Consider the following 21,967-nt stretch of genomic DNA (forward strand, 5'->3'; position numbering starts at 1 on the left):
CGTTCATTTCTTTGATAACAGTCACGAATCTCCTTATTTTATTACTATGAAAACCTCCTGAATCCTCCTGATTTTTAAAAAATTTCCTCCATATTCCTGAATTAAGGAGCTCATTTTTGGCGTGGGAGGTCTGAGATAGTCTGTAGCCACCAAAGGTTAGAACACGGCATATGAGGCATCAATGGAAATCTTATACAACGTACGTTACAGAGATCATGTTAGTTGCCCATTATCAGTCATCAGTACCGACGCAGACCTGTCATAGACTTTGACTCCTTTCAACCAACTTCCATTTTATCATTTTTTCTGACATATATTAGTAGATCTTTATCAAATTAGGCATACCAAGAAAGTACTTGACCTAGCTTTCCAACGAACTTACTCACATCCAGATCGCGCATAATTAACGGCCGTAAAATGAGTCCAATATCATCAACTTTATCGATTTTGAAGACCTGCTACCAGCAACCAATGGTGGCTGGAGACTATCTGCGTCCTGTTTCCTCAGGCCAAGACGTTTGAAACACTATGTACATCCCAGACGAAATGGGTCCGATTTTCAAAAGAAAATCCCTTTTAATGTACAGTAAAGAAACACCAAAAGTGAGCAGTCAATCAGTCACCGTACATATTATGAACAATAGAATACACATAATCTAACTTCTTTTGTTCTAGTGTTGGCGATTCTTTGGTTCTACTGTTCATAATGTACGGACATTTTTTGATAGCTCTGTGCAAAGATCACACTGAATGTTTCTCGTTTAGGAGTACTGGTGAAAATCTTATAATGAAAGCTTTCAAAAATTCCAAAATTAAAGTCCGAGTTCTTATCACTGAAAATTAATATGAAAGGTATATCGGCTGAATTAAGCAAATGCGCACGAAGGACTGGGTTCTATAAATGCAAAGTGAAAAGTTGTGAATCTGTTTCCGCTTATTCATTGAAAATGTTGCTTTGGTTGCGGTTATTTTTAGAATACACACGCGTTAGTGCAATCATATCAGTATATGAAATATTTCCCGAAATAGTTCCGATCAATGCGTCTAAGCCGATGTTTCGATTAGTGCCAAAAACTATTACAATCGAATGATGACCACGTTTCAGTGATAATGAAGGCGTGCACTATGAAGCGACAAAGAAACCGGTACCGGCAAATTCACTTCTCGAATAACCCGCGTGCACAAAACAATGAACAATAGAATTACGACAACAAAAGAAAAAAACATTTATTCTGAAAAGAATCGAAGTTATAGCTATTTAAAATTAAATCGTTTGTGAGTTAGGCGAATTTTCACGCAACCGCGTGTTCGAAAACGGAAAATGTTCCGTGTCAATCATTTTATTTGTTTGTTTTAAAGTCAATGCAACGCATTGATCTTAATCGGATAAAAGGGACTGTTGTAGAATCGTCCTCGGTTTTCATCCATTATGCAGCGCATAATCATCCAAGACGTCTCGCAGCTGAAAAACAAAGAAAATTTTTCCCGTTTTACATTTCGTCACCTTCAAACAGTGGAAAATTCACTTACTCATCGCCATCAGGATCCTTTAGGTCCTTGCATTTGCGTGCCGCTTTCGAGTATGACTGGATGAGTTTGTAGCATCTATTCTGATAGTTCAAGGTCGGAATTCTATGTAACAGCTGACTATAGAAACTGTCTCTACTGAATACATAGTAACATAATGGTGGCAAAGAGTTTGCTCGGTTCTCAATCGTTTCCCATATATTACGTTTGTCGTCCGTCGATTCGTCGTTTACGTTGAATGATGTGTAATTGAATCGAAGTTGCTTGATCTGCTTCATATATTCCGCCTCGTCAAGGCCGCAATCGGCAACCTAGGCACAATATGAAATAATCTTTTGTTGAAAGGCTATTGTACGGTGAGGCTTTATTGTGTCATGATAACTGTACTCACCACGCCTGTTTTACGGAGCGTACAGTCTACGAGGCATTTAGACATTCTGTCCACGTGTCGATCTTCACCCCATGGAGGATTCTGAAACAGGTCGATGCCTTCGTATAACGGTACATTATACGTTTCATTGCATTCCTCCCACGCATCTGTAATTTCTTTTGCTCTTTCACTGTGTTGCCGTCCCAGCAATGCACCGAAATTAGAAGCAGAGTACTTTTGAGGAGTCTGTAAAGATTATCCGTTGATTGGCGTCTAGATTGTTGTGGAAACTTCGGTTTTAACTCACAGTTACAGCGGGATATACAAAATCCAACGAAAAATTCAGCGCAATGGCGCACACAGTGACACAAATGACAATAAACTTCATGTTGAAGATTTTTAGAATACTGAACGATACAGTAAGACCGCTTTTTAGACACTGAATGAGGCGAGTAGCGAAATGGTTCTCTTTTTATGCTTTCGATTATTCTGATTCGAGCAGCAGTGTTGCCAATGTTTTGTGTAGAGGAAAGAGAAACACATTTTTCTTTAAAGTGGAGGCTATTTTTGGGCGTTAAATAAAATTACTTTCGTTAAGTTCTTTGCCTTCAGTGCCCAAAAGATGTTCCACTTCAGGAAGGCACTGCTAATGTTCAGAATTCCACGAGTGTTTCCACTGTTCAAAGATGAATGAATCAAGTCTCTTGGAATGAAATTGATCGAAGTAGACAAAACTTTGATATAAATACGAGGTGCTTGTAAGAAGTAAAATCAGAATAAACATGAAGGTTGAACGGGCAACATGCCCTAATAGAAGTGTTTTTCTCAAATGTAGGCGGTGGTATGATCCTAACTGTAGCCAGTTGGAATTACGGTTTATTGCCGTAGCCATACCATCGCAGTAGTAGTGTAGCTGGGCCAACCAATTCTAAAATTTCGAATAGCTAATCTTATACGAGATGGGACTTCACTAAGGTTGAGAACAATTCATCAGTGATGCATCGTAGAGTGTTTCAATGATTTCTTCATTTGACTTGATTTTTTGGTCTGGGGAACGACAGCGGGCGGACTAGGTAGTTGACGCAACTTCGAACTAAGTGCCCCATGCGAAAGTTGTCCATTACATGACAGAGTTTCCTCTGTGAAAATGATTCATTACATGAAGAATATTTTTAGATCATTTTACGAGAATTCAATTCTGATAGTCATCTCTTACAGGCAATAAACCGGAAAACATTGGATGGCGGCTACGCAATTCATTAATTCGTCACACGTGTGTTTTTGAGTAACTCGCTTCGGTGAATGTTTTTCGACAAGTTTAGTTGTACACCTCACATTCGGCTCTGATATACTCTACACTTGTCGAAAAGGCAGCTACAGAATCTTGTTGATCAAAAAACACACTGATGAGTTTACTCATGTAATGATTTACTTTCGCAGCATAACTACTCTAAACAACTACCACCAACATGAACAAAAAGTCGATTTTTCGTGTGAAATTTGTTGTTTCGAGCCGTCGGAAGAAGTTTCTGAACTATGAAAAATTTGACTTGCATTACCATCGCTTCTTTACATCGATCCGGGGTATTGAGTTCACTGCCATACACTCGGAAGATTCTATTCATGCATAGGTTCTTTGAACATTGTTCAGTGGGAGAAACAAAACGAATTTCTGCTGTAAACCTTTTTATTTTTACAAATCGTTTACGTCAATTCGGTCAAAGCTATTGTACCATTAAAGTTATATTGGTCCAGCAGTTGCTTGCAATCAGCATCAATTTCACATTGATGCATTAGGACAGAGTCATTGTTAACCTGGTGTATGTAATCTTCGAGGTATGTGTGACTATACTGAAAATTCCATTCTATAGGCACATAATATCCAGGCGCAGCAACGTTGACAATGAAAATGATTCCGCAAATACCTATCAGAAGTCCAGTGCATATTTTTTGCATCAGTCTCTCCCATTTTTCTACCTTAAAGTTCTTCAAAACCAAAATCGACACAAGAAATCCAGTCACAGCACCACCTAAATGACCTGCATGACTAATCTGTTGGATTAATTGAATACGATTAGAGGAATCGACTAAGATCGTATTTGAAAAGGTTATACGTGTGAGGTCTTGTGGTTGGTAATAAAACCATTGAAGAGGGTAAAACCCGCATCAATGACAAAATATACCGACCATGAGAACAATCCACAACACTTTTTGTCCATCTCGTTCCAGTTCAATGTAATTGTTGCTAAATGTGCGAAGGCCAAACCATAAACACCACTCGATGCACCAACGGTGTACACATTGTCTAAAACTGATATGAAAAGGGAACCACCAAAAACGGATGCCACATAGATTAAACCGATGCGCTTCCAGCTATGAATGATCTCTAGTAAACCGCCGAACGAAACTTGCATGGCCGCATTGTGCCATAAATGAGATGGGCTGCAATGTAGTTGTTCGCAACGTAAAAAATGATGGAAAACGATTTTCATCTCATTGAAAGTCTTACGAAGCGTGAACAAACATCATCGTAAAAAATCGCCAGATTTCGTGACGACGATGAGGATCATATCCGAATAACAGCAGCATTAAACCCTCGTCGACTGAATAGAAAACGGTTATCTGAGGAATGGATGCATCTTCTGTTAAAATATTTCTTGAAAAATTCTTCCTGTGCAGCAATAATTATACTTGAATGAGTGTAATTACAACCATGAATATTGGAAAATATTTGGACTCATCTCTATCAGAGTATAGTCTCGCTGTAGATGGGTGAGGATGTTGTGCTTCAATATTTCGCATCGATAACTCTACATTTTTGGCAGCTTGTAGTGAATCGCGTTCATTTTTCGGTAAGACAACGTCTTCGGCGAACGTGCATATTTTCGCTGAATGTTGACGGATGAGAGTTCTCTAGAAGAAATTTGTTGTACTGTTACGTTAGTGAAAACGAGTAGGAAATGGCATTTTATGTGAACTCTCCGTTTGGGATCAAGGATCTCGAGCAGCGAAACATGTCACTAAGGATATATACAATTTTGAAGTCGTGCAAATCATTCAAGTACTTGGGTTCGATATTAAACTCAACGAATGATACAGATGAGGAGATTCAAACGTGAATTATGCAGGGATACAGATGCATCTAAACAAAAGCTCACTTGTGTCCCATGCAACGAAGCTCCGAATCTATGAAACGACGGTAGTTCGACCCATCGTCAAAGCACGGTTGCAAAACATGTGGTCAATGATATCGACATATTAACATTACCGGCGACATCAAAAGTGAATTTTTTGGTACTGAGTTGTGAACGGTAATTTCTATCCATACCCATTTCGGAGTTGAAGCAACTTCGTCTGTGGGGATGTTATCCATACGTTAAATTATTCTTAACACAAACCGCTCGAATTATTGTACTGATTTTCAGTTACAAACACGTTCAGATCACACTCAGAATTTTAAGCCTTCCGATTACGGTTTACCATCGGATCTTAAAACTTATTTTTCTTTTAAAAAAATGTCAGTTTGACTAGATTTATGGCGATTTTATGGCCACGGTAGTTATTTTACTAAAAAAAAAATATTTTGCGATGGTTAACAATAATTATACCATACGCTGCTCTCCGTCACTTCAAGTATTGACTAACATAATAAAGTAATGAGATTCTTCAGAAAAATCGATAGTGTGTACCACAATAATTCGATGGTAATTGACCTTCGATTTGATGTTAGTTATTCATGCAAATAATATGCTCACGCTTAGTGTAAAGACGAGTGTTAATTCACACAACATGATGATGTATGTTACTGGTGCTGGCAATTAAAGACCGACAGGATGTGAGAACACAACATGAAATATCTGTAGAAAAATGTGTGCGCTAGCGCTATGTAAATTACACCACTTGTCTAACTCTAATATCAAGATATTCTTGATCAGGAACCTAATTTGCTTAAAGGCAGTAATCAAACACATCGCTAAGTAAATTGCACCCCGGTACGAAAGGTTAGTTTTCTGATTAAAATTTCTAGCAATTTCGAGCAACTAGATTGATGTAAAGCAAATAGTGGGGACATGAATCTAGCGGCATCGGGGAATCTGGCACACAGTGCTAAAAGAACGCACTCTTGAACTACGTAAAATGTGAAATCACACGCGCGAGTTTAATGCTGCAAATACTTTTTAGCCCTGTCATCAACCTAATGACTTCTTTTACAAAATTTTCGTATCGAAAAATCGTGTGCGAGTTCACATTTTACGTAGTTGAAAAATGCGTTGTTTTAGCATGTGTGCCAGATTACCCCACGCCGAATCTAGCTGCTAGATTCAAGAACATATAATGTAAAAGCACAAAACTTGCTATAAAAGTGAAATTCGACGATTGGTGAACTTTGGGGAATTATAGATGAGAACAAACACTTCGGGTGTGTCTTCTATCAACAAGAATTTCGTTGAACAAATGAAGTCTAAATTTTGGTTAGGCACGGGATCTCGTAACAAGAATGAAATACTAAAATAGAATCTCCAGACTTTCGTTCATTTTTGTGTGGAATCATATACAAATCTAAATACAGAACTTCACATTTTTCTTCCCACACGCCTCATGCAAAAATGCCCCAGCCCCAGCGAGACAGTAATGTATAGTGTACATTACATCATACATCATAGTAGGAAGTGTGTGCATTGAGAGAGAAAATTTTCAACTATAGGGCAAACAGTAGTACAAACAGCGTGTACAGATTGTAACATCAACAAATAGAATATTTATTCAGAACGAATTCAAAGTTATTTCAAATCAAAACTTTTGTGTCAATTTACATCAGACTCATCCGCGTGGATAAAATTAGCTAATGTTCGGTGGTCATCGAGAGACGTGAGCGGCACCTCTGATCACCTTATACGTTTCTTTAGTAAACGGAACTGGATAAAATGGTCCGATAAAAGACCTCTTCCAATGGTCTTCGTTCATACACTTCAGAATCATCCATGATGTTTCACATCTGGAAAAAGTTTTTTTGTTGTCATTTCACTCCATTAATTCAGTAGAATCGTTACATACCGATCGCAGTTACGAGCAGCTAGTGCATATGACTCTATGAGGTCGTAGCAAATGCTACGATACAGACTTGGATTATCGGCGAAACGCTGTGAATTGTTTGAGTGGCAATTATCCAGTTTGGCACGACTAAGGGTTTGTTTTAAGATCGTGTCCAATATCTTCTGTTTCGTTTCATTCGATTTTTCGTTTATATCGAATGATGTGTAATTGAACCGAAGTTGCTTGATCTGCACCATATATTCTGTCTCGTCAAGGCCAGCGTCAGTCATCTGGGATACAATAAAGTGATTTGTTGTACGGCGAGGTTAATATGTCTCAACTGTGCTTACCACACCCATTCTACGTAACGTGCAATCCAAAAGGCATTTACGTTTTCTGCTTGCAGGTTGTACTTTACGATGTCTGTCATTTGAAAATAGATCTACTGCTGGGACATCAAATCCTTGGATGTTCAAACTGCAATTCAACCACGGTACTATAATTCTTGCGACTGATTCATTGTATTGCTGATTCAGGTCGCTTTCAAAATTAGCAACAGAAAAGTTTTGATCGTCTCGATCAATGTCAGCCTGTAAAGTTTTGTGACTCGAACAGCATCTAGATTAGATTGTGGAAATTTCGGATTTAACTCACACATGGAGTACGGGCATGTTTGATGTAATAGTTTTCAGCATTGACAGGAGAGAAGCTCTTATAGCGTTCATTGTCAGAATCCCGATTTAGAAAACTCTGTAATGATTCATAACGTTTAAAAGCATCTTATGGCGGAAACTTCGGTTTTAAATGTCGGAGCGGACTTTTTCGATTGACCACTCCGCGTTGAGAATTTATATTGGCTGAATGGATCTTTTGACAAAATTTCATTGAGGGATAAGTTGAGCGGTATAGGTATTTGTTCGACGAGGGAAGAAAAGTTGGAAATTACATTTCAAGGATGTTGCTTGTCAGAGCGCAGCAGGAGCCACAATTCACCCGAGAAAATGCAATCTCCAACCTTTTTCCCGAGTTAAACACAACGGTTTTCACAACAAAGGCTTCTGAAGTTTCAGCGGAGAGCAGAAAATGATTATTTTCTCGCCTGCGTTATGAAAAATTTAATTGCAAATTCTTAACTCACATTTGCGACATTATTTTCTGGACGTGTTTGCGGATTTACAAAATCAAAAGAAAAATTCAGCGCAATTGCGCACACAATTACACAAACGGTAATGAAATTCATTTTGAAGATTTAGAATACTGAACGATACAGTAAGGTTGCTGTCTAAACACTGAGTGAGTGAAGACACGAAATTTTTAGAATTTTGATTTCTGATCCGAGCTGCAATGTTGACAATGTTTTGTAATGTCGGCAGCAACAAGCTCTTTGATGAAATGGAGGCTACGTTAGGACGTTAAATAAATTAGTTTAACAAATTGCTCATGAGAAACGGGGAATAAAAAGCCCGGGAAATTATCTATCGATAGAAGGTCTCATACGTCACAAGTTAATGGTGCGAAATAGATTTTTGGTGGTTTTCAAGAGAAAGATTTTTTTAAAAGAATTTTCTCTTTATGCTCACGTAAGTTCGTGTAATAATATCGCCTGACTGATTCAAATACTCGTGCACTCTTTATGTAAGTCAAATGAAGCCGTTTGACTGGCTTCTTTTTCCTCTTTTGTTCTCTGCCTTGTATCAAAATTGAAGACCTAACACGATGAGGAAAAGTATCTAAGAGATTCAGCAGCAACATCAGTCACATACGATTACTTTTCGTTTTGAAGACCAAACTGTCGGTGGTCGGGCAAAGAGTGAACAAATTTGAAGAGTGTAAAAGAATGGGACTTTTAGCACTCGACACAAGGACAGGTGGCATGGCATATCAGTAAAATTGCTACATCAACAATTAGAACACATTTATTCCGAACGAAATCAAAATTATTTAAAATCAAAAATCTTCTTCTCTGTCAATTCAATTCACTTCTTCCTTGTCAATTCAATTCAAACGCAACCGCGTGGATAAAATTCAAAAATGTTTCGGGTCAACTCAACAGGCCATAACAGCTTTTTCGGTTGCAACAAATGTTTCACCAGGAATCGGATAAAAAGGACTTTGATAACCACGTCTGAAAGTCTGCAATTCGTTCATGCACTGCACTTTTATGTAAGACGTCATACAGCTGAAACAATAGAGAAAAAGAAAATGTTTTTGTTCACAATTCACTCCATTAAATCCATAGATTCGTCTTACTTGTCGCCTCTAGGATCATTGGACATATGTTTGCATAGACTAGCCGCGTATGCATAGGAGTCGATGAGACCGTGACAAATTTCAGATAAATGTGGAGGCGCATTTTCCCTGAAACCACGAGTACCGTTAACTAAACCACGAGTACCGCTCACTGCAAAACACTCATCATTAGTGGCCAAGCTCATCATTTTTTGATAGGTCGTGTCCAATATCATTGCTTTTGTTTCATTCGACTTTTTGGTTATGTCGAATGATGTGTGATTGAACCGCAGTTTCTTGATCTGCAACATATATTCTGTCTCGTTCATGCCAGCATCAGTTATCTAGATGAAAATGATTTTATGAAAAGTTGATTGTAGATTATTGTCTCATTATAACTCTAGTACTCACCACGCCTAATTGACGCAGCACACAGTCTACAGCACATCTTTGGGGTCTGGGCACAATTTGGGACACTTGTCTTACTTTAGTTGCAAACAACTGTGACGCTTCGCCAGTCGGCACATCGAATGTTTTGCTGCAATTCAGCCATGATGCAACAATTTTTGTTATCGTTTCGTTGTATTGCTGATCCAGTTCGTTTGCAAAATCAGTAATAGAAAAGTTTGGATCGCTTCGAACGACTTTAATTCGTCGACCACCCTCGCCCTGTAAAGACGACTCAAACTCAAACAACATCTCGATTATTGTGGAAATTACTGTTTTAACTCACACTCGGAATATTGGGATGTTTTATGTAATAATTTTCAGAGTGAATGGGAGAGAAGTCGCTGTGAAGGCGTCTTTCGTCATGATTGTGATTCAGAAAACTCTGTAAAGATTCAGAAGTCCGTCAGTAATTGGATTATTGCGGAAGCCCAGCTTTTCACTCACATTGGCAACAACCTTTGGAGGTCTTGCACCAAGAGTAAAATCAAAACAAAAACTCAGCGCTATTGCGCACACAGTTACACAAACGACAATGAACTTCATTTTGAAGCTTTTTAGAATACTGAACGATACAGTAAGGTCGATTTCGTAACACTGAATGAGCCATGAGACTATTTTGTCTTCCTTTTTATGATTTTGATCAGGTGATTTCGAGCTGCAGTGTTGGCAGTTTTTTTATATAGATGCAACAGCAATGTGTGCTTCGTTAAAATGTGGACTAATAAATCTAATAAAGCACAAACAGTCGAAATCCGTTCAAATTTGGCTAACCTACAAGCAAAAGCCAATGAAAGTGTAAAGCAGGTATGGTCTATTGTCCGCCCGGAGGACATAAAAATTTGATTTTCGTACTTAAACGCACTCATTTTCATATTATTTTGACATAAAATGTTAGTGCGTTTAAGACGAATTCGCCGATCGACCATACCTGTTCTCTACTTTCATTGGCAAAAGCTGGTTCGCCCCCTGCACTTGGTTCACACCAAGGGCTCTAATTCACGAGTCGGTCATCCGATTTCCATAAACTTCTTTTTTGTCGATCGGTATTGTAAATACCTTTTATTTGACGTATCACTTACAAGTGTAACGTTTAATTGTCCGGAGATATCGTCGAAAAACACTTTGGCACTTATTGGGCCCCAGCTCCGGAGAGGTCGATCCGAAATCACCCATCTTCGAACTTAGCCTGTCTTTTGACATTACCAAACGAGGAAAAAAAGAATTTTTAAAATCGGATGCGTTTTACTCAAGTTAGAGAACCCACAGACGGACAGACAGACGGACGAATCATATCTTCGATCGGAATCGGCAGTCCGGCTTTCCACGGAATGTCTCGAATTTGTACTTGTAACGGTGCAAATCATCTGACAACTGAAAAGCGTCCACATTGATCACATTGTTCAGGCGATAGAGTATTGAAGATGATGAAAGAGAAAGAAATATTTTGACAAGTACGCCAAGGCAAGTTATAATTAAGAGGAATGGACCCTTTGCAAATTTGTAGCCTACATTTAGGCGGAAAAATATTCGTTTTTTGATCATTTCTCTGAAGCAAAATATTTTTTCGAAAATTTGAAACCATTAAAGCACGCAAAATTGTGTTACTTTTAAAGGAAAAATTGGTTTGTGGGTGATAACTTGGCTCACTTGGAGAAACCTGTACAGATTACACAAATTTACACAATCTGCAAAGGTTTCTCCAAGGGGGATTAGTTATCACCCACAAACCAATTTTTCCTTTAAAGGTAACACATTTTTACATGGTTTAATGGTTTTAAATTTCCTAAAAAAGATTTTGGTTCAGAGAAATCATCGAAAAACGAATATTTTTCCGCCTAAATGTAGGCTACAAATATACAAAGGGGTGAGCGCTCTTAAATGGTCTTCGGTTTTCTCGCTCGTAGAGGTAGACTCAAAATTTTCTGTTGGACAAGCGGTTGTATTAGTGCTCAGTGTGTATTGAAAGTCACTTTTGTTCGGTCGTGATTTTATGTCGGAAGACCGTATCATTTAAAACGTTTGTCAATAAGTGAATTTGTTCTTGTTCCGAGTTGAAATTAATTTTAAATTGTGTTCAAAGTTTGCGTTGTGATCAAAAATAGTTCAACATGTCGGCAAGGGTATGTATCTATTCAATTGACCGTAGAAATATCATTACTTTCTAATAAATCTTGGACAAGCGCTCGTTTTTCTTGTTCATATTCTGACTCAGTCATATCAGGCGCTTGTGGATTTAATCCATAAAATGCATCACCACCGCCAGCAGATGCTTCTTTACTCTTTTGATAACATTTGTAGGGCATTTCTTTCATTTTTCTCTTGATATTGTGGCACTGCCGACGGAATTCCATTGATTTCACTAAATCGTTCGTAGCCTGATATGTCGCCTCAAATATAGTTGAATGAAGTCTTCCGGTATTGTGCTGCAGAACACCCATTTTTGCTCTTGTTCCAAATGAATGGCTTGAAGACAGATTGAGTCTCTTGCCACCGTTGTATTTTACGAATAGTGCATGTAAATGCTCGACGATGTTTGTATTCTCATTGATGATAAGACTCCTGGCATTTAATCTTGCTCTAGAGAAACAGTTCATTACTTTTTGGAATAATCCAGTTGACTTCCATTTCGTCGGGACTATCGCTGACTGATCATCTTTTTCCACCCATTTCACTTGAAAAATCTTTTATTTCAATCAAAGCATACAATCTGTTACTTCGATTGAGTGTTCGAAAATTCGAAGGTGAAATTAATAACAAAGTGGTGGTGTTGTGCGTTTACCTTGCCCATGTATACAAAATATGCAAAATTACCTTTTCATAAACTGTGTAAACATTAAATTTCTTTGCAATAACGTGCAGAACTTAGTATTTCACATTTTTCATCGGTTGTTTGTGTACCTAAAAAACCATGGTGTAACAAAACGCACGGTGGGGCTGAACGAACTTTAAATAAAAGTGTAAGTACATTCCCGGGTTTTTAGCCCCATACGAAGTACAAAGGGGCTTATAGGATTACGATGCCATGTGTAATTGATGGAATTCGAAGCAGACGGTAAGGGCAAAGTGTTTGCCTATGTTCATAGATAACGAATCCGCAATAAAAATTTTGTCTGTCCGTCTGTCCGTCACGTCGATAACTTGAGTAAATCAAATCCGATTTCAAATTTTTTTTTCCCTGAAAGATAGTCAAAATAGTGAGGCTAAGTTCGAAGATGGGCATATTTGGGTCGGCCCTTAGTGAGTTAGGGCCGCCTAATTACTTTAAGGTCTTTTGGGGATATTTACGGCAAAAAAAACGATGGAAATGCAAATGAAACGGCAAAAGATAGGTATTGTCGATACCGATCCAGGAAAAAAAGTTTATTAAAATCGGGTGAATGGACCGTGAGTAGGGCCCTAGAAGTGAAAGGCTACTCGGCCCTAAGTGTATTTTGCATATAACTCGAGTAAATTTCATCCTTTTTTCGTAATTTTTGTTTCATTTGAAAGGTAATCGAAGCCCGAATATAATGTGGCGAAAAACGTTTTAAATTTGGGTCCTTGGACTGAGGCCGCTCCTCGGCCCTAAGTGTATTTTGCATATAAATCGATTAAATCTCATCCAATTTTGCTAGCTTTTGTCTTATATGAAAGGTAATTGAATACCGAATAGAATGTGGCGAGAAAAACGTTTTAAATTTGGGTCCTTGGACTGAGGTCGCTCCTCGGCCCTAAGTGTATTTTGCGTATAGATCGAGTAAATATCATCCAATTTTGCTAGTTTTTGTCTTATATGAAAGGTAATTGAATACCGAATAGAATGTGGTGAGAAAAATGTTTGAAATTTGGGTCCTTGGACTGAGGCCGCTCCTCGGCCCTAAGTGTATTTTGCGTATAGACCGAGTAAATATCATCCAATTTTGCTACTTTTTGTCTTATATGAAAGGTAATTGAATACCGAATAGAATGTGGTGAGAAAAATGTTTGAAATTTGGGTCCTTGGACTGAGGCCGCCCCTCGGTCCTAAGTGTATTTTGCATATAACTCGAGTAAATTTGATCCGATTTTCCTAAATTTTGTTTCATTTGAAAGGTAATCGAACACCGAATAGAATGTTGTTGAAAAAATAAATAAATTTGGGTCCTGGGACTAAGGCCGCTACTCGGCCCTAAGTGTATTTTGCATATAACTCGAGTAAATTTCATCAGATTTTCCTAATTTTTTTTCATTTAAAAGGTAGTTGAACACTGAATAGAATGTTGTTGAAAAAAATCAAAATTTGGGTCGTTGGACTAAGCCCGCTACTCGGCCCTAAGTGTATTTTGCATATAACTCGAGTAAATTTCATCCGATTTTCCTAATTTTTGTTTCATTTGGAAGGTAATCGAAGGCCGAATAGAATACTGTTGAAAAAAAAAATTGGGTCGTTGGACTAAGGCCGTAACTAGGCCTTAGGCCTCTCAATGAATTAAAATTTTAGGTCAACTTGAAATTTGTGTTACATTTGAAAGGAACGTCGTACGTGGCTTCGTAATTGCGCTATGCGCAATTTCTAAGATGTACACATTTCATAATAATTTGACTTCAACTACGTTTACGGGTGCAATAGGTCTACGGTCAAAGTAGGGTGACAAACGCACTAGGGTCACGTACGCAATAGATATACGGGTTCGTACGGGGCTCAGTCGCAGCAAACGCTCCGACTGTTCTGATGGCTCATTTCATGAGTGAGTTGGGGGAGAGAAGTGCTATTCAAGTAAACAGGTTTTAGAAAAATCCCCTGAGCTGTTACATTTTCAGAAATTGTACTTTTAGGTTACCCTCGGCAAACTTTGGCCGCTTCTATACCTTTCTGATAGAAAAATTATCTATTTTCAAGATGATATTACAATTTGAGGTCTTTTACATGTCTGTCGATCATTTAAATTCATTTTTTGATTAAAGTATTTGTTTTTGTTCATAAAATAGATAATTTTATCTAGGTAGCTCTAGATTTGCGAGTAGAACGACCTCGATGCAAAACTCTTCCATCAATATTTCTTGTACAGGATCAAGCATATCATCGTTGGTATTGTTGTAAAGCCCCAGGCTATCACATTAGCAACACATTGGTATGGAATAATCCGAGGGTAGCCTGAAAGTACAATTTCTGAAAATGTAACAGAGAACTTCGATTCAAAAATATTTGTTTTGCTATTCGAAAGGGTTTGCAAAACTAGTCTGGGATTACCATTTAGAGGCTTCCTCAGTTGCTTCGTGAGGGAGATATCAGTCTTTTAATATGGTGAAATTTTGACTTTCAGCTGATATTGCTCTATGAATAAAATGTCGAGAGCAATAATTTTTACACTGTAAGCCTTAGAATTTGTCCCTCTATCAATTCCAATGTCAGTCTTAAGTCCTCAGTGTTTCACAAGCCGTGGCTGGCGCTGATGCTCAGAAACAGCTCAGGGGATTTTGCTAAAACCTGTTTACTTGAATAGCACTTCCCTGAGGGAAGTTCCCTCCCCCAACTTACTTATGAAAAAACCCGGGATGTTAACTTACACTTTTATTTAAAGTTCGTTCAGCCCCACCGTGAACGGCAACACAAGCATGTTGTGATGATGTCGTGTAGTGTCATTTTAATCCCTAATTTTCTAATGTATTTCGTAATGATTTAACTTTTTTTCCCCGCTATAACGCTGAGAAGGTGTCAATAATTATATGTGATGTGTATTTAAATGCTAACAATTCTTCAATTAGGTCCGAAACCTGTAGAAGTTAAACACTTGAATAACAGATGGTGTTTTCACCATACTCGGGCCGCTTAATTGAAAATTCGTTACTCGACATTGACCCTGCCGCCTTCGAAAATTCGATGTTTGTACATGATTCGACCTTCCTTTGTTGTCGATTTTTTCGACGTAGTCTAGTTAAATTTCTTTCTTACATTTCGATCGGCTGGATGAATACGAATGCCATCTTGACCTTGCTTTGTTTGTCTCGGGGCGGTTAAATACGATGACTGGCTGAACATTATTTTTTAAATTTCCATTTCGGTCAGCACAAATTCAAATTTAATCAACCACCCTCGGTAACAACTGGCCGAGTCAACCCCGGTTTAAACCAGTCCGAAACTTTGAGTGATCAATTTATTTAGTTTACGAAGTTTGATGTTGTTTTTTGATATTGAAAAATTGGTTGTTTAATTTTTGACCGAAATGTATCGCCGTTAGTTTTTGTTTTCAATGTTAGGTTGGTTGGTTGCCTGGTTGATTTTTTTATTTTATGTTATTCGGAAGATAGAAAGTTCGCTTGAAAGACAAACTTATAGAGTTTCACATTCTAGTCGATACGTGTTTCAGGGTTTTCTCCAAAAATTTTGCCGAAAAAATTCTAGAAAAGAAAATTATCAAAAAAAATTTGTGTCTTTGATTTGGCTTTTTCCGTTTTTCCCTTATTTTAAGAATTTTCTTAACAGTACTTTCCTCAACATCTTCCTCATCACTTGTGACGCAAAGTTTTTTTTAATAATTTTTTTATTCTAGAATTTTTTCAGTAAAATTTTTGCAATGAAGAAGTGCTAAATTTAAAATTTTGGAGCCCTTACCACGAAGAATTAGATTGATATAATAATATATCGCCGGTTTTGAACAGACAACCACCAATCGCATATGACAAAATACAGCTCTGTAATAATTCGGTTTTTATCTCGAACTTTATCTTTTCGTGGATTGTCGTAGAATATGCTATCACCATTCTTCTGGTTGCATTAACCGATGCTTCTGGAAATTGTTTCTTCTAATTATTTAAATTTCGGTGAATAGTCAAGTCCGGACGCTGATCCGGCTTGAGCTTTTATTGATTTTTAACACACAACGACGTATGCGAAAGTATGCTCCGTAACTGTTACGGTAACAACATCAAATGCGAAATTTTTCTGTTACGACATCCCTCATTTTCATTCATAAAATCGGATAAGCTGTCATTCTCGCGTCGGCTAAATTTTTCAATTTTTCAACACCACATCAAGAAATTTAAGTAAAATCTATCTGTGTGGTGTAAACTTTGTGTTTCAGTGTGGCGATAAGGTTATATGAATGAAACATTTGAAAATCTGGGGTCCCAATACAGCATTGGAAATTTCGTATACGTCGTTGTCTTAATGCACAGTTATACAAACAACGCTGCGGTGAGTGTGTCAATTGATTTTGTGAAATGATTCCACACTGTTGAGGTCGACTATCAGCAAGGCTTTCAACACTCATTGACAAATTATAAACTTCGGTACTCATCCCAGGATATTTTGATCAAAACTTGGATTCGGTACTGAGATTTTACGGTACTGGTACAGTTAACCAATTATATTATGACTAGGGCTGTAGGATGCATTTTGCTATTTTGACCAATTTAAACTCAACACACGTTGTGCGTCACACGTTTTTACCGCTTTTGTTGGTTTTCTTCATCCAATTCGTTCCATTCATTCTATATGTATTTAATTAGCGTTTTACATTGCTCCCATTTCACACGAATTTCCTTCTCATGTTTGAAATATCAGAAAAGCATTTGTATTTTACATGACAAAGATGAAAAGTAGGGTTTTCCTTATTTCATTTGACAGTTACGACAAATTCGTCATGAAAACAAGGACCGAAACGCGTTGTTTTCAATGTCTTGAGTGTGTTAAGCATTACCTCTGATATAGAGGAATCTTCGACGCATCGCAATATCATTTGCAGACTGAATTCTTCATACAGACACACAGAATGTACATATCCTCTCTGACCTATCGTTCGGACTATATTTCAAGGAAAAATATAAATTGAACCAAGATGATTGTCTGTATCATGAACGGAGCGATCGCGGAGTTCGTGACGCTAGTATTCCTTCCCTAAAAAAGAACAACCAACGGGAGGACTAATGAACCTATATATTTAGGGTGGGTCGTATTTTCATCTTGTTTTAGTTTTAAAAGGTCTGGCTGTACTTGTAATACCAAGGATTCCGAAACAGCAAAAATAAAAATTTCAAAAGTTAATTTTTCCCTTACCTCTAGGCTGATTTTTGATTTCGGTGTATTAGCATGAGAGAGAACAGAAGGCATTACTGATTACTGACCTTCGCCCTCACTCGGGCAGAGTAACTCTGTCAGTGTTCCCGAACACGAATTTTTGACGAAAAATGTCAACATCATTTGCAGATAACATCGACTTGGTATATCTAATGTCCGCAGTGATCCGTACACCGATGAATGACGTGAATGACGCGACCCATTCCCAATGAATTCTGTGTCCAAATATCTGAGTCTAACTTTAGGCGGAGATATAATTACCACTAGAAGAATTCTAAAGGTTTCGGAATTCGGAATTCAAACAAACAGGTCGATGATTACTCACGCAAATGTCGTAAGACCCACAAAAAGCACATGGCCTCGGTGTGCAGTTACAAATAGTGTAACGGTCCCACAGTGTAATCAATCGAAGCACTGATGGAACAAAGTCTCTAAAAAGGTGTCGGGACATTTCTACAGGGACAATATCGTCAGGAAAGAGTATTACGAGTATCATACCTCATGAGCTTTAAAATGCATTATTACACTATCCGATACGAAAGACGTGCTGAGTCTCTTAAAGCTAGAAGAAAGGCAACATGAATTGGCTTAGAGTATATCACACCAGTCACACATCCAAATTCGTGTCGGATATTTTGATAATTCGAAAATTTGACTTGTCCTGCTACGGCAGACCTTTTATTAAAAATTTTATTCTTTAGTAGACTAAGGCTAGCTCGCTTAGTTTGTGCTTATTACGTAGGCACTGTTTTTCAGTAGTATATTGTACGAATACATGTGTGCCAGTGGCGACTCGCTTTACGAACGAATAATGCGAGAACAAATTCCCTCCTCTATTTTCAACACTCAATCATTTTGACGCTAATTTTGAGTTTCCACGATACATGAGACATACCTGCAACATACCCATTTTAAGCTTCATCTAGCGCAAAAAACATTAAATTCGAAGAGAAAACATGTCTTTTGTCTGTCGGTATAATATTATAGCAAAGGTTTCAAACCGTGACCTTTTTTTCAAAATAAACCTTTGTTCATCGTTCCTATTAATTTCTGAGTGGAGAACAACGTAGTTTTCCTATGTGAGGCACCCAAGCTCTCTCGGTCTGTTTGCATATCACAGGCCTGTTAGCGTATCACTATGGGATAATTACCGATTCAAGAACACATTAGAGCCTCATCACCTCTTGCCTCCACTGTTGCCTCCACTGTTGCCTCCACAGTGTTATTATGTTATTAATAAATCTTTGCCATCCCATCTTCAACTCACATCACAATAAACGACAATAGATCATCTTCAAGGCCGTTTGAAATGCCATCCACGTTAAAAAAAAGTCTCAGCCAAATGAATGAATGAACGAAACATTTAACGAAACTTAAGTGAGGCTACGTCTGAAAGAACCGTATTTTGAAGATGATCTATATTGTTGTTCACATGATTGGCGATAATTTTTTATAATTTTGGTGGATTTGACCAAGGTTCTGAAAGAACAGGTTAAGACAACTCTGAGTGGATCACGAAGGCGGTGACACACAAATTGCGTCAACGGCTGAAAAGTTTATATGAAAAATGCAACTTAATTTCACACACAATCTGTAGTGAATGGTTGTCTTAACCTGTTCTTTCAGAACCTTGGCTTTGACCAACGCACTGTCTAGCACCGAAGCTGACTTTGACGTCACTCAAATAGAGGACTGAACCGATCAAAGTTGGCTATTCTTTTTCATACAATGGCTATCAAAAAATTTAAAAAAATAGTCAACAGGTGTGCTTTTGGCCTTCTAATTGAGAGATGTCAAAGTCAGCTTCGGTGCTTGACAGTGCTTTGCTTTGACGAATATTTTGGCTCTTTTCAGTACTGCGTTTTCAGGAATTGCGGAAGTGAGTACAAGATCCTCTTCAGCTTTCCCCAAGAGGTGGTAAGGCGAAAACTGTGGGCGCAGAACGCCGCCTTTGCTGAATGTGACATAACAACGAAGACTTGCGTGTGCCAGAAGCACTTTTTGGCGGAGGAGATGAATGGCAACCGGTTGGTGCGAGATGCGGTTCCAGCCACAGCCACAGCTAGATTAGAGCAAGAGAAAGCCAGGCTCAAAACGAAGCTGAAAAAGGCCGAAAAAGAGGCCGCAGAAGCTAAGGCAAAGATTGTGGCGGCGCAGATTGCGTTGAGAAATGCCTTCAAATGAAGGTTCGGCTCCATCGCTGATCGCGATGGGTGCCAAAAAATCGGATGGAACCAAAGTACAGTCATCGCTTTCCACAACAGCGCAACGATTCGAGACGATGTTCTAGCGAAACGAATTCCCGTGTGCTCCATCTGCAATCCAGTCACCAGCAACGAATCATCCACCGGAAATCAATCGACGCCAATTTTGCACTGTACGTCCATGACCGAAGGCTATAAAGATCTGTACGAAATGGGCATCCTTAAGCCAGACATCGTTTTCTTTGGTGAAAGTCTTCCGGAAATGTTCCATCCGGCGATAAATGCCGATCGTCAACAGTGTGACTGTCTGTTAGTAATTGGTTCTTCGTTGAAAGTTCGACCGGTTTCGCTGATACCAGAATTTCTGAACGGAACCGTTCCACAGATTCTCAATCGGGAACGAGTTGGGAACTACGTATTCGACGTTGAACTGTTGGGTGACGCCGACGTAATTGTTAATCAAATTTGTCGCATGTAAGTGAACTGTTTCGTAGACTAGGTCCAACCAAAACTAATTTTTCCGTTCATAGGATTGGTGGCGATTGGACGGAAATATTCGAACAGCAAATCAATGGTAATCGCGTTGAATATTCGTGCAACGATCAGGACGATGGTTTAGTGCTGTCCGCAATGCTGACTGCTTTAGTTGAACTGGGTTCGAAGGTGTTCTGCATTCCACCCGATCTCATGGAAGACGATGATGGAGAGTCAAAACAAAATGAGGGAAAACGTGGAGAAGGATTCGGTTTGGATGACGGAACAGGTGAAAACGATGTGTCCGACAAGTAAGTTCCTACCGTTCAGTGTTTAACGTTAAAATGTTCCCCGAACTTTCAAAAATTCTGAGTCTTGTTCACATTTCCATTTGATTGTAGAATTGAATCAGAGGATCAGCTGGATACTGACAAGAAATCCGGTGATGAGAAACAGTCCAAAGATGAAGAAGATGCCGATTGCAAAGAGGAACGTGGTATTGATATGAGCGACTCAAAGTTGCAGGTTAGTTTGTTTGATTTGATGGGTGAAGTTGGGGTCGTTACAGTTCTTCTCTAAGCGTGATCTCAACATTTACAGGACGTGGACAAGAAAGGCGATGACCTGAGCCGAATAAACTATCGCTGGATTGAGTGGGTAAGTTCGAATGCACAATGAATTGACGAACCGAGTTATGCTGACCGGAGGTCAACAATATTTTCAGTGTCACAAAAAACGTGTTTCGGGAGTGAATCCACGAGCGATTCTACGAAAAATCTTTCGCAACGGTGAATTTCCTGTGCCACAGGGCGTGAGCGATCGTGAATTGTGGGCCCGTATTAGTACTTTTGTGACGCAACCAGCAGTTCGTACACGTTTGCCCGACATCAATTCAATCGAACACGTCATCCATCTACTGTCGACTTGCAAAAACATCATCGTTCTGACCGGAGCTGGTGTGTCTGTATCGTGTGGCATTCCCGATTTTCGTTCGCGATCTGGCATCTATTCACGACTGCGTAGTGAAATGCCAGAAATTGACGATCCGCACGAGATTTTCGACATTCGATTCTTCAGCAAAGATCCGAGACCATTTTTCAAATTCGCCAAGGAACTGAGAGATTCTGTTCGGCTAATTTAGCATTTAAGTCTAGCTTTTTCCTACTGTATGCTTACCAGTTCCATAAGAAATGTTTTTAACACGAAACGACGGCTGATACAATCACATTACGGAGAACCATTTTACGATTCGGAATTAAGTCTTTGTTTGGGGGTGAAATAATCGAAGAAATTTTACCTCGCGTTTTTTGAACTTTTTAACTCGTTTTTGTCAACACCGCAATCGCTTTAGAAGAACCCTTGACCCATTATATTCGTAAATGACGATGTTTGTCTTTTGTGTTCGAATGAAATCTCTGCCAACAGACAAAATATCAATTTGAAGAATAAAATTTTGAGAGACATTTAACGTGACGATGTCTTTGACTGCTTCGTATTTTGTAGTTTTGGGCGATAATCCTGCCAGTTGAAGGATTATAAGAGGTAAGTGTGTCAAGTGTCCTTGAACGCTTTCAGCGCAAAATTCTTGTTTCCTGGGACATCGTACATGTTTCGGCACAGGCGGCAAGCAAGGAAAACAATTGC

General features: G+C 38.7%; 6 protein-coding genes across 8 annotated transcripts in view; 1 reads left to right on the forward strand and 5 right to left on the reverse strand.

Annotated features, from left to right (window-relative positions):
- Positions 1-1,207: 1,207 nt before the first annotated feature.
- Positions 1,208-2,392, reverse strand: LOC119069816. Its single transcript, XM_037173978.1, has 4 exons — positions 2,205-2,392; positions 1,919-2,143; positions 1,531-1,838; positions 1,208-1,462 (listed from the first exon to the last, which is right to left on the reverse strand). The coding sequence occupies exons 1-4, from the start codon at positions 2,283-2,285 to the stop codon at positions 1,360-1,362; spliced, it is 717 nt and encodes a 238-aa protein (XP_037029873.1). The 5' UTR covers positions 2,286-2,392; the 3' UTR covers positions 1,208-1,359.
- Positions 2,393-3,601: 1,209 nt separating this feature from the next.
- LOC119069707 (protein rhomboid-like) lies at positions 3,602-5,229 on the reverse strand. Its single transcript, XM_037173830.1, has 5 exons — positions 5,226-5,229; positions 4,589-4,785; positions 4,407-4,519; positions 4,081-4,339; positions 3,602-3,949 (listed from the first exon to the last, which is right to left on the reverse strand). The coding sequence occupies exons 1-5, from the start codon at positions 5,227-5,229 to the stop codon at positions 3,602-3,604; spliced, it is 921 nt and encodes a 306-aa protein (XP_037029725.1).
- A 1,384-nt stretch (positions 5,230-6,613) lies between these two features.
- LOC119069814 overlaps positions 6,614-21,967 on the reverse strand; it is a 35,199-nt gene continuing 19,845 nt past the window's right edge. For both annotated transcript variants that reach the window (XM_037173974.1, XM_037173976.1), the window contains exon 4: positions 6,614-6,893. In XM_037173974.1, coding sequence (XP_037029869.1) covers positions 6,755-6,893 — 139 coding nt within the window. In that variant the 3' untranslated portion in view covers positions 6,614-6,754. The remainder of the gene's footprint in view (positions 6,894-21,967) is intronic.
- Positions 6,633-8,257, reverse strand: LOC119069815. Its single transcript, XM_037173977.1, has 4 exons — positions 8,070-8,257; positions 7,586-7,681; positions 7,282-7,521; positions 6,633-7,221 (listed from the first exon to the last, which is right to left on the reverse strand). The coding sequence occupies exons 1-4, from the start codon at positions 8,169-8,171 to the stop codon at positions 6,928-6,930; spliced, it is 732 nt and encodes a 243-aa protein (XP_037029872.1). The 5' UTR covers positions 8,172-8,257; the 3' UTR covers positions 6,633-6,927.
- LOC119069807 lies at positions 8,832-10,229 on the reverse strand. 2 transcript variants are annotated; one of them, XM_037173964.1, is made up of 5 exons: positions 10,055-10,229; positions 9,894-9,992; positions 9,572-9,829; positions 9,182-9,504; positions 8,832-9,110 (listed from the first exon to the last, which is right to left on the reverse strand). In XM_037173964.1, exons 1-5 carry the CDS (start codon positions 10,151-10,153, stop codon positions 8,978-8,980), a joined length of 912 nt encoding a protein of 303 aa, XP_037029859.1. In that variant the 5' UTR covers positions 10,154-10,229; the 3' UTR covers positions 8,832-8,977. The 2 variants fall into 2 exon arrangements, with proteins under 2 accessions (XP_037029859.1, XP_037029860.1); XM_037173965.1 differs by having other exon boundaries at positions 10,067-10,221.
- LOC119069804 (NAD-dependent protein deacetylase sirtuin-1-like) lies at positions 11,561-21,791 on the forward strand. The gene is made up of 6 exons (XM_037173961.1): positions 11,561-11,730; positions 19,500-20,323; positions 20,380-20,634; positions 20,725-20,848; positions 20,924-20,980; positions 21,048-21,791. Exons 2-6 carry the CDS (start codon positions 20,031-20,033, stop codon positions 21,462-21,464), a joined length of 1,146 nt encoding a protein of 381 aa, XP_037029856.1. The 5' UTR covers positions 11,561-11,730; positions 19,500-20,030; the 3' UTR covers positions 21,465-21,791.

This window comes from Bradysia coprophila (genome assembly GCF_014529535.1).
Source record: "Bradysia coprophila strain Holo2 chromosome X unlocalized genomic scaffold, BU_Bcop_v1 contig_39, whole genome shotgun sequence".
Lineage (NCBI taxonomy): Eukaryota > Metazoa > Arthropoda > Insecta > Diptera > Sciaridae > Bradysia > Bradysia coprophila.

What these genes read in the sequence shown, in the direction of transcription:
- LOC119069816 (XM_037173978.1), bottom strand. Translation starts at nt 2,285, where the DNA reads ATGAAGTTTATTGTCATTTGTGTCACTGTGTGCGCCATTGCGCTGAAT. An exon ending in TTGTATATCCCGCTGTAACT is followed by an intron (nt 2,144 to 2,204) that starts GTGAGTTAAAAC and finishes TAATCTTTACAG; the next exon opens with ACTCCTCAAAAGTACTCTGC. An exon ending in CGCTCCGTAAAACAGGCGTG is followed by an intron (nt 1,839 to 1,918) that starts GTGAGTACAGTT and finishes TATTGTGCCTAG; the next exon opens with GTTGCCGATTGCGGCCTTGA.
- LOC119069707 (XM_037173830.1), bottom strand. An exon ending in TTGTAATTACACTCATTCAA is followed by an intron (nt 4,520 to 4,588) that starts GTATAATTATTG and finishes TCCATTCCTCAG; the next exon opens with ATAACCGTTTTCTATTCAGT. An exon ending in ATGATGTTTGTTCACGCTTC is followed by an intron (nt 4,340 to 4,406) that starts GTAAGACTTTCA and finishes ACTACATTGCAG; the next exon opens with CCCATCTCATTTATGGCACA.
- LOC119069815 (XM_037173977.1), bottom strand. Translation starts at nt 8,171, where the DNA reads ATGAATTTCATTACCGTTTGTGTAATTGTGTGCGCAATTGCGCTGAAT. An exon ending in CAGAAAATAATGTCGCAAAT is followed by an intron (nt 7,682 to 8,069) that starts GTGAGTTAAGAA and finishes GAATCATTACAG; the next exon opens with AGTTTTCTAAATCGGGATTC. An exon ending in AACATGCCCGTACTCCATGT is followed by an intron (nt 7,522 to 7,585) that starts GTGAGTTAAATC and finishes AAAACTTTACAG; the next exon opens with GCTGACATTGATCGAGACGA.
- LOC119069807 (XM_037173964.1), bottom strand. Translation starts at nt 10,153, where the DNA reads ATGAAGTTCATTGTCGTTTGTGTAACTGTGTGCGCAATAGCGCTGAGT. An exon ending in CTCCAAAGGTTGTTGCCAAT is followed by an intron (nt 9,993 to 10,054) that starts GTGAGTGAAAAG and finishes GAATCTTTACAG; the next exon opens with AGTTTTCTGAATCACAATCA. An exon ending in AATGATCCTAGAGGCGACAA is followed by an intron (nt 9,111 to 9,181) that starts GTAAGACGAATC and finishes CTATTGTTTCAG; the next exon opens with CTGTATGACGTCTTACATAA.
- LOC119069804 (XM_037173961.1), top strand. Translation starts at nt 20,031, where the DNA reads ATGACCGAAGGCTATAAAGATCTGTACGAAATGGGCATCCTTAAGCCA. An exon ending in GTTAATCAAATTTGTCGCAT is followed by an intron (nt 20,324 to 20,379) that starts GTAAGTGAACTG and finishes TTCCGTTCATAG; the next exon opens with GATTGGTGGCGATTGGACGG. An exon ending in GAAAACGATGTGTCCGACAA is followed by an intron (nt 20,635 to 20,724) that starts GTAAGTTCCTAC and finishes ATTTGATTGTAG; the next exon opens with AATTGAATCAGAGGATCAGC.